Genomic DNA, 10446 nt, shown 5'->3' on the forward strand with positions numbered 1-10446 from the left:
TGTGCACCCCCAGGGAGCTCCGAAGGTGAATGTTGCTGTGACCTCCCCTGTGCTCCGCTCACTCCGCTGGGCAGCCGATTTCCCCAACCGGGCTGGCGCACACTAGGTTAGCCTTGTCGCCTGGGCCCTGAGTCCAGGCAAACGCCTGGGAGGCCAAGGTCCGAGCAAAGTTCCCCTAGGGCTATGTCTGTTATTTGGGTCCGCCAGGTGACCCGGATGGCGGGCGTGCGCGTCCGCGCTCCGCGAAAGCACCGGGAGAGTCTGTTGTGCTAATAACCTCCTGGGCTGGTTGACACACAGATGGCCCACCAAGCCGCCCAGTTCTTGGGGTCAGTCCTGTGCCTTTTGGGGCCTAGACCCCCGTTTTGTTAGCCTCAGGCTACGCTTGTTAGCAGTCTCTGCCCTCCCGAGCACTCTGGCTCCTGTAGGCAAAATGGCGGCGCGTGCACCGGCCGGGGCAAAAAAAAAAAACTCCTGGCTGGGTTGGCGCCCCGATGGCCACTCGAACAGCCCAGGGCCTGGGTGCAGGCCAACGCCCGTCTGGCTCAGACCCCTGCGGTGTTGGGCCTAGGATTATGTTTGTGTACCTCAGTCTGACCGATCTCTGGAGCCCGGGATCAAGATGGCGGTGAGTCTCTCCTGACTGGCGGGCAGCCGAGTTCTGAAGTGGCTTCCGTGCAGCGAAAGGCTCCGCAGAACCGCAGTTGCTTGCCGCCCGGCTGGTCAGCGAAGGTCAGTGGTCGTGGGCGCAGGGCCTAACTGGACCCTGTGTCGCCTTGGTTCCACTGCTGATGGCCCTTCAGCTGGAGCAGCCACTGCTACCGCCGCCGCCGCCGCCGCCAGTCTATCCATTTCTTAATGAATTTAAGTTCACAAGACAGATGTAAACCAAGCCAGAGCCAAATTTGGACAAGAACATACAAACAGAAGCTAAGATAGATTATACTATTAGTATTCTGTCAAATAGGCCTATTTTAGATAAACTCGTAAAGAGATATTGTTATATCGTTAGATTTGTGAACCTTTCAACTTTGAGCAGATGGATCCCTTATTGTAGTAGATGGTGGTTATCATAAAGATCCTAAACTGATGTCTTTCTCAGCTCTACTTCAGGACAGAATGTATGAGTAAAAGGAAACAATACTTTTCCAATATAGGCAGCTGTTGTTATGAGCTCACAGAAGTTGTGACAGCACATGCAAGCTCACACCAGAAATTTTCCAGCGTGGTGTCCAGAGATGGGCCCGCATTCCTACTTTTAGCTAAGTAGCCATTGCCATTTGATGGCTATTTAGATGTGTAGAGAGGCTTCTTTAGGGGATTAGCTATGGATAGGTCAGCTATACTTTCAGATGATCACAAATCACTGCAAAGAATATAGGCATTGTAGATTGACTGTTATGATTTTCAGGAAAAAAAAAACGGACATAAAGGGCATTTGACATGGTGGTGGGTGAGTCTGAGAAAAGAAGGTAAAATACATGAATTTTATTTAAATATATTGAAATATTCTCTAATAACTAGCAAGAAAAATAATTTCTAGTATGAGTTTTCTTTTCTTTTCTTTCTTTCTTTTTTTTTTTTTTTTGTGTGTTTTTTTGAGACAGGGTTTTTTTTTTTTTTATAGCCCTGGTTGTCCTGGAACTAACTCTGAAGACCAGGCTGGCCCCAAACTCAGAAATCTGTCTGCCTTTGCCTTCCAAATTCTGGGATTGCAGGCATGTGCCACCACTGCCTGGCTTACAAATTTCTTTTGTATATCATCATAATTAATTGGATGTGAATTCAAAAGCTCACACAAAATACAGAAAATAAGAAAGCATGATGGTATGCATCCAAAATGTTCTGCATAGAGGACAAAACACACAGTATTTTATATAAATAGGAAGTCAAAAACCAAAGTTTATGGAAATATCTTCAAATAAATAGCATAAATATTAACTGACAATAAAATGATTAGAGAATCATCATAAATATTATCCTAAAGAAAATCTACAGAAGACCAATGATGAATTTCCAAAATTGTAAGTCATTGATACTGTTCCATATATTTTTTAATAAAATGGATATTAGAAGGAAATTTGGTGTTAGAGAACACATGCAGCATAGGAGGTAATGGAGAGTCTGCAAGATATTTAGAGAACTAACTTGTATTATTTCCGCAAATTTAGTTGTAGTCAAAAAGATTATGAAGATTATAAAATTGTCTACTAATAGAAGAAATTTAAACAGATGTTTCTTTCTCTCTACCATCTTGCTCTCAATCCTTATCCCTTTACCAGTCACATTTGTTCAGAAGCATGCATTTGTACCCAAACATATATAAAGTCACAAAACATCCATCTCACATTTAGTAAAACAATAAGAAAAGTATATAAAAGGAAACACTTTATTTTAAAGCATATTATATATTCTTTAAATGCAAGTAGATCATATTTTGCAAGTCATTATTACAATAATAAAGAGCTTTGGAGCAAAACTTCATGCAACCAAATTAAAGAAGGGGAAATGTGTGAGCATGTTGTATTTCATGTCTTATTCCTCAGAGATTATTAAGTTAAAGTTGGAGTGTATGAAGGTATGTAAGAACATCTGAAGTGAAGAAAGACAGATTGAGCAGCTGCTGAATGTCCTCAATAGAAGCCACAGGACCAGTATCTTCTACAGCACAGTGGGCGGCAGCAGCCATAACCATAGCTACCATAGCCACAGCCACAGCCATAACCACAGCCATAGCCATAGCCATAGCCTAGGCCACCATAGCCATAGCCCAGGCCTCCATAGTAGCTGCCATAGAAACACATGGTGTCAGGAGTGGAGTGTTGAGAGGAAGACAGGCAATAGATTCCTTGAGTCTGGATGTCATCATCGCCCAAGGGCCTTTTTTACACCCAGGTTGTTGTTGGGAAAACCACAGGTATTATAGTGTCACAGGTCTCTGCACTGTGCTACAGAAAACATCATGAGTGTTGTGATTTACTGGACAGACAAAGCTGCATAGCTGAGATATTTGTGCTCCTTCCTCAGGATCTCAGGGTCAAAATAATGGATCTGATACAATTTCCAGGTCTCCAGGTCATTTTCACATATTTTATTGACTAAATCTCACATACTTTTGTCAGATGATATAAATTATTGCATAGTTTTTTCCCCATATACATATGTTGTGTTTTGATTACTTCTGTGAAATACAGACATTTTTGTCCTCTTTTTTGTTATTTTCAATGAATCTTGAGTATTATGCTTCTTAGGTCTTTCTCATGAACACCAAACTAATTATTGGTTATGCTATTTGTTCCTTGATATAATTGGCATCTTATAGTAATATGTTTGTGCTTGTTCCTAAGCACTTTCTGCATTACATCTTTCTTTTAAAATCGGTAGAAAATATAAGACCCTTTATATGCATACAGTCTATGTGTTTCCCTGTGAAAGACTATGTGAAGTCTTGTAGGTGAGACTCTGAATGGCATTATGGCTGAGTGGACAAACCAAGTCAAGTATTTATGCACTTTCTTTACATCGCGTTAAATTTAGCTATGCAGAAAATGTTACACATATAACTTTATGAGTTTAACGGTGAAGTTGATGAGTACTTGTGCAAGTATGAGAATTCATTAAAAATTCTAAGAAACTATTAGGTAGTGTGCGTATATTCATATTCTTACACTCCAATGTTATTTGACTTAGATACAAGAGGAGTACAATAACTTAATGATTGTCAGTCTGCCTCCATGTTCATGAGATAGCCAATCTAGTAGGAACCAAATTGATTCACAGAAAACGTTACATGACACAACATGTTCATTGGGCATTTACACACATCCATCATCTTTGATGTATATTTATGCTTACACAACATACATATATGACACAAAATGCAAACACACATACATAATACATAGGTGTCTACATAAACAGCTGGGCACACATATTAACACTCCACTCATCTTTTTAGCCAAGAGACCTCTAAATATTACAGGGTGTTGCCAATGCTGTTGTGTACTCTAGTACATGACTACCAAACACTGTTGAAGACTCAACTGAGTCAGGGAACATGGAATAATTCAAGCCTTTCCTGACATCAAGGTCTCACACCCACTGTGTAACTTTCATGTGCTGAATGGTAGTATGCACATTAATGGAAGATAAAATGAATGATCCTTTTTAGAAACCTGTGAACTCTATGAGCTAAAGAGATGACTGAAGTGTTAATACATGTGCAGAGCTATAATAGGAACATGAGCAGCTTAGGAGTAATCTACCCCTTTCTGATTGAATTTAAGTTTGCAAGAGAGATACAATCCAACATGGTTGCCATAATTTGGACTAAAATTTGCAAATTATCTTTAAGGGTAATTCTACTACTAGTATTCTGATAAATAGACCAGGTTTTAGAAAAAAAACTTTTTTTTTATTACATATATTCTTTATTTTCATTTCAAGTGATTTTCCCTTTCCTGGATACCCCCTCCCTGAAAGTCCCCTAAGCCCTATTAGCTCCCCCTCTCCCCCAATCTACCCCTTCCCACTTCCCTGTCCTGGTATTTCCCTGCATTGCTGCACTGAGCCCTTCCAGGACCAGGGGCCACTCCTTCCTTCTTCTTGGGCATCATTTCATATGTAAATTGTGTCTCAGGTATTTCAAGCTTCTAGGCTAATATCCTTTTATCAGTGAGTGCATACAATGAATGTTCTTTTGAGACTGGGTTACCTCACATAGGATGATGTTCTCCAGTTCCATCCATTTGTTGAAGAATTTCATGAATTCCTTGTTTCTAATGGCTGAATAGTATTCCATTGTGTATATATACCACATTTTCTGTATCCATTCCTCCACTGAGGGACATCTGGGTTCTTTCCAGCTTCTGGCTATTATAAATAGGGCTTCTATGAACATAGTGGAGCATGTATCCTTATTACATGCTGGGGAATCCTCTGGGTATATGCCCAGGAGTGGTATAGCCAGATCCTCTGGAAGTATCATTGCCAGTTTTCTGAGGAACTGCCAGACTGATTTCCAGAGTGATAGTACCAGCTTGCAACCCCACCAGCATTGTAGGAATATTCCTCTTTCTCCACACCCTCGCCAGCACCTGTTTTCTCCTGAGTTCTTGATCTTAGCCATTCTGACTGGTGTGAGGTGAAATCTCAGGGTTGTTTTGATTTGCATTTTCCTGATGACTAAGGATGTTGAACATTTCTTCAGGTGCTTCTCAGCCATTCGATATTCCTTAGGTGAAAATTCTTTGTTTACCTGTGTACCCCATTTTTAAAGGGGGATATTTGGCTCTCTGGAGTCTACCTTCTTGAGCTCTTTGCATACCTTGTATACAAGCCCTCTGTCAGATATAGTGTTGGTAAAGATTTTTTCCCAATTTGTTGATTGCCATTTTGCCTTTTGAAAATATCCTTTGCCTTTCAGAAACTTTGTTATTTCATGAGGTCCACCTTGTCAATTCTTGATCTTAGAGTATGAGCTATTGGTGTTCTGTTCAGCAAATTGTTCCCTGTGCCCTTGTCCTTAAGGCTCTTCTATAGTGTCTTTCCTATTAGTTTCAGTGTGTCTGGTTTTATGTGGAGGTTTTTGATCCACTTGGACTTGAGCTTAATACAAGGAGATAAGAATGGATCAATTTGCATTCTTTTGCATGCAGACCTCCAGTTGAACCAGCACCATTCCTTGAAAAGTCTATCTTTGTTCCATTGGATGGTTGTAGCTCTAGAAAAAACTTTTAAGGAAATTTTAATGCTCTTAGTTTAGAGAACCTCTCATCTTTGAACAGAGACATGCCTTTTTGGAGTTTATTGTAAGTATTGCAGAGATCTCAAACTAGACACAATGTACAGAAAAAGACTGGTTATTCTCAGCATTACTTGAAGAAACAACAGATCACTACAAAGAAACTGTTTTCTTTGTAGAAAGAAACAGCAGGGGGCTGCTCTTATGGACCCATAGATTCTGGAAAAGGAAGAATACACAAGACATGTACTGTACAAGCTCAAGGCAGAAAAATCCCAACATGATATCAGCAGGTGGGACCACCTTCCTACTTTTAGATATGTGGCTGTTGCCATTTGATAGCTGTTAGAATGTGTAGAGTCAGTTTGTTTAGGGGTGTGGACCTGGGTATGAGAACTAAGTGTCAGGTGATATGTACCCATCCTAGAGTATATCGGTATCTTAATTGGACTTGAAGAGTTTAAAGAAAAATAAAGAGAGCATAAAGTATGTTTGGAATAAAGTAGGTGAATCTGAGAAGAGAAGGGAAAAACTTATGAAATTTATTCAACTACATTGTCTGGGATTTTCTAAGAACTAATAAGAAAAAAGAATACACATTAGAAGTTTCTTTGCTTATTTTCATAAATGTATGAATTGAAAAGCTCAAGTATCAGAAAGAAAATAGAAAAGTCTAAATGTTCCCATCTAATAGGTTCTACAATACACACACTAATTTTTCTACAAAGAAATAGAAGTCAAAAATCCATATGAAATACCTAAAAATAACCAACACAAAGAAAATTAATTGATGTCAAAATAGTTAGAGAATCTTCATAAATATATTCTTAAAGAAAACCTACAGATAACTAAAAACTTTCAAAAATTTAATTCAAAGTCACAATGTCATGTTCCATATAGTTATTAATAAAAAGGTTATTGGAGAGAAATGACTGTTAGAGAACACATGAAGGAAAGAAAGCTTGTGCTGGGTGAGGTTGTGTATGGTGACACTCATTATAGAAGTTTCTGAAGAGATTGAGACATACTTAGAGAACCTATTTGTGTTAGTTCTCCCAATATAAGTTAAAAACAAAAGAATGTGATTTCAGAGAAATATCCTATTTTTAAATTAAAAAAAATTTTTTTACTGTCCAGATTTTTCCTCCTCCAGGAGCACCGTCAAACTGTTCTGCCTTCTATACCTCCTCCACCTGTCTCCACAACCATGTCCCCACCTCTCCATGTCCCACCCCATCAGAACTTCCTACTCCCTGGGACCTCCAGTCTCTTGATGGTTAAGTGCATCTTCTCTGACTGAGTATAGAGCCAGGAGTCTTCTACTGTGTATGAGTTGTTGGCCTCATATCAGCTGGTGAATGCTGCCTAGTTGGTGGCCCAGTGTCTGTGAGATCTCAGGGGTCCAGGTTAGTTGAGAATGCTGGTCTTCCTACAGGATCATCTTCCCTTACAAATTCATTGTGACATAGTAATAGCAGAAATATGAAGACATTAAAATTTTCTACCAATAGAAGAAAGTTTAAAAAGAAAATTTTTTTCTCTTCTCCCTCTTGCTCTCATGCCTTGTCTCTTTAATACTATCACATTTGCCCACAAAAACCATACATCTACAGTCAAACACACAAATTCCAAAATGCACATCTCACATTTAGTAAAACAAGGAGAATAAATCATTTTAAAATTTATTTAAAGAACATACATATGGGAACAAACACAAGCAAAACACATTTGAAAGGCATTATAATGAGAATGAAGAACTTTGCTGTAAACATTTATAAAATCAAATTAGAGAGGAAGAAGAGGGTGGACATTCTATGTGTCACATATTATTCCTCAGAGATTTAAAATTGATGAAGATATTTAGAGACAGCTGAAGTGAAGAAAGTGGTAGTGAGCAGTTGCTGAATGTCCTCAGTAGAAGCCACAGGACCAGTATCTTCTACAGCAGAGTGGGCGGCAACAACCATAACCATAGCCACCATAGCCACAGCCAGAGCCATAGCCACAGCCATAGCCATAGCCTAGGCCACCATAGCCATAGCCCAGGCCTCCATAGTAGCTGCCGTAGTAACACATGGTGTCAGGAGTGGAGTGTAGAGAGGAAGACAGGCAGTAGGTTCCTTGAGTCTTGGTTTCACCATCTCCCAAGGGCCTTTTATACACCCAGGTTGTTGTTGGGAAAACCACAGGTATTATAGTGTCACATTTCTCTGCACTGTGCTACAGACAACATCACGAGTTACTGGATACACAGTGCTGCATAGTTGAGATATTTGTCCTCCTTCCTCAGGATCTCATGGTCAAATAATGGATCTGATACAATTTTCAGGTCTCCAGACTCTTCTTCATGTAGTTCATAGAATACAGCACACAATCCTCTCATGTAATATAAATCATTACATAATTTTCTTCTTTTTTACATTCACTGATTTTCATTACCCTATCTGTAAAAGAAGATCTTTTTTAACCTTTTTGTTACTTTAAATGAATCTTATCTTGAGGATTATACTTTTTGAGTCTTATCAGCAATAAGCTGATTATGGTTATATTATTTGTTATTTTGTGAGTAGTTGCTATCTTATGTTAATATGTTTTGATTTATTCCTAATAACTTGTTTTATTATATCTTGCTTTAAAAATAAACAGAAAATATGACTATTTATATGCATAAAAATATGTATTATGTACTTTCCTTTGGGAACCCATGTGAAGATTTTGTAGGTAAAACTGTAAAGGGCATTCTGATTTGGTGTTTGAAGCAAGGTAAGTCTTTATTTATATACTTCATTTTACATCAGTCAATTAGCTCTTCAGAGAAACCATAGACATAACTTTATGAATTTAACCTTTGTTTGGACAGATGACTACTTACTGGGTAAGCATGAGGATTCTTTAAAAATCCCCAGGATCCATGTAAAAATCTGGATGTATTCACATTCCTTTATTCAGAGCTACCATAAGCTACAGAGCATTAGCATTACTTATTGTCAGCCTAACTCCATGTTCTATGGGAGAGCCAACCTTATGGGAATAAAATTGGTAGATCAAGCAAAGTACCTGAAAAATCATCTCATTTTTTAATCTATGTACATCAGTCATCTACTGAAACATATTTGTATGTTCACTGAACATATATATGACACAAAATGCATACATGCATATATACACACATATTTTCATGCATACATATATGCATACATTCATATATACATACATACATACATACATACATATACACAGTCACATACATGTACCTATTCAGAGAATTATTGTGGACAATTGCCAGAATATGGTTAATGATATGCTTACATAGCTATCACAAACATTAGGTACCCTCCGTAGTCCTATAAAAAAAAGCAAAAAATGAAGGAAAAAAAAAAAACAAAAGAAACTGTCTGGATTGCTTAAGAGAAACCAGAGAAGACATAGCACTTTGTCTCAGTTTGTAGCTGATGGAGGAGTTACTGTTTTGAATGGTGAAAAACATATTTGAAAGATTTGAACTTTTAACTTTTTATAAATTTACCAAATCATAGGTTGATTCAAATAAGTTATATATAGTTAAGCATTTAGTCAGCTAGATTGACACAGAGAATATACTATGTTAATTAGGTGACGGCATGGTAAACAGCTATTGGACAATTTTATAATTCCTTTGCAACCACAAATACTTCCAGTGGTTTAGTTGTGTCCATTGTATACCAAAACTATTGTCTGTATAGAGGCAGAAGGAAAGTGCCTGCATCTAATACCATACATCAAAATTTGAATGAAATGACTAAATGTACATGTCAATACAAAAAACTTCTATAGCATTATTATATAGGGTATTCTAAAGGGAATATATATTTGAAGATTCCAAGCTCACATCCACAAAATCTGTGACATTTGACTTTTAGGTCAACTGTGTTCAATTGTGTAAATGGAACATTGTTTTAATATACATTTATCTGTAATGGAAATCAAGGCTGTCCCTGTTTCCTGGATATATTGAATAGAGCAGGAATGATCATGGATAAGCAGTTATGTTTATATGGCCAAGAATGGCATAGCTGGACCATTTAGTAGATGCATTTTTTTTTTTGACTTCAGAACTCATTTCTTTTTTTTTTTTTTATTATTCGATATAATTTATTTACATTTCAAATGATTTCCCCTTTTCTAGCCCCCCCACTCCCCGAAAGTCCCGCAAGCCCCCTTCTCTTCCCCTGTCCTCCCACCCACCCCTTCCCACTTCCCCGTTCTGGTTTTGCTGAATACTGTTTCACTGAGTCTTTCCAGAACCAGGGGCCACTCCTCCTTTCTTCTTGTACCTCATTTGATGTGTGGATTATGTTTTGGGTATTCCAGTTTTCTAGGTTAATATCCACTTATTAGTGAGTGCATACCATGATTCACCTTTTGAGTCTGGGTTACCTCACTTAGTATGATATTCTCTAGCTCCATCCATTTGCCTAAGAATTTCATGAATTCATTTTTTCTAATGGCTGAATAGTACTCCATTGTGTAGATATACCACATTTTTTGCATCCACTCTTCTGTTGAGGGATACCTGGGTTCTTTCCAGCATCTGGCAATTACAAATAGGGCTGCTATGAACATAGTAGAACATGTATCCTTATTACATGGTGGGGAGTCTTCTGGGTATATGCCCAGGAGTGGTATAGCAGGATCTTCTGGAAGTAAGGTGCCCAGTTTTCGGA

At 38.3% G+C, this 10446-nt stretch overlaps 2 protein-coding genes across 2 annotated transcripts; both read right to left on the reverse strand.

Annotated features, from left to right (window-relative positions):
• Positions 1-2633: 2633 nt before the first annotated feature.
• On the reverse strand, positions 2634-2804 carry LOC127665948 (keratin-associated protein 20-2-like). Its single transcript, XM_052158581.1, has one exon. It carries the CDS (start codon positions 2802-2804, stop codon positions 2634-2636), a length of 171 nt encoding a protein of 56 aa, XP_052014541.1.
• Positions 2805-7654: 4850 nt separating this feature from the next.
• Positions 7655-7819, reverse strand: LOC127665954 (keratin-associated protein 20-2-like). Its single transcript, XM_052158588.1, has one exon. It carries the CDS (start codon positions 7817-7819, stop codon positions 7655-7657), a length of 165 nt encoding a protein of 54 aa, XP_052014548.1.
• Between the last annotated feature and the right edge of the window lie 2627 nt (positions 7820-10446).

Source organism: Apodemus sylvaticus, chromosome 15, assembly GCF_947179515.1.
Source record: "Apodemus sylvaticus chromosome 15, mApoSyl1.1, whole genome shotgun sequence".
Lineage (NCBI taxonomy): Eukaryota > Metazoa > Chordata > Mammalia > Rodentia > Muridae > Apodemus > Apodemus sylvaticus.

Bases quoted from the DNA above. Each gene is read 5' to 3' on its own strand.
- LOC127665948 (XM_052158581.1), bottom strand. From the start codon at position 2,804: ATGTGTTTCTATGGCAGCTACTATGGAGGCCTGGGCTATGGCTATGGT.
- LOC127665954 (XM_052158588.1), bottom strand. From the start codon at position 7,819: ATGTGTTACTACGGCAGCTACTATGGAGGCCTGGGCTATGGCTATGGT.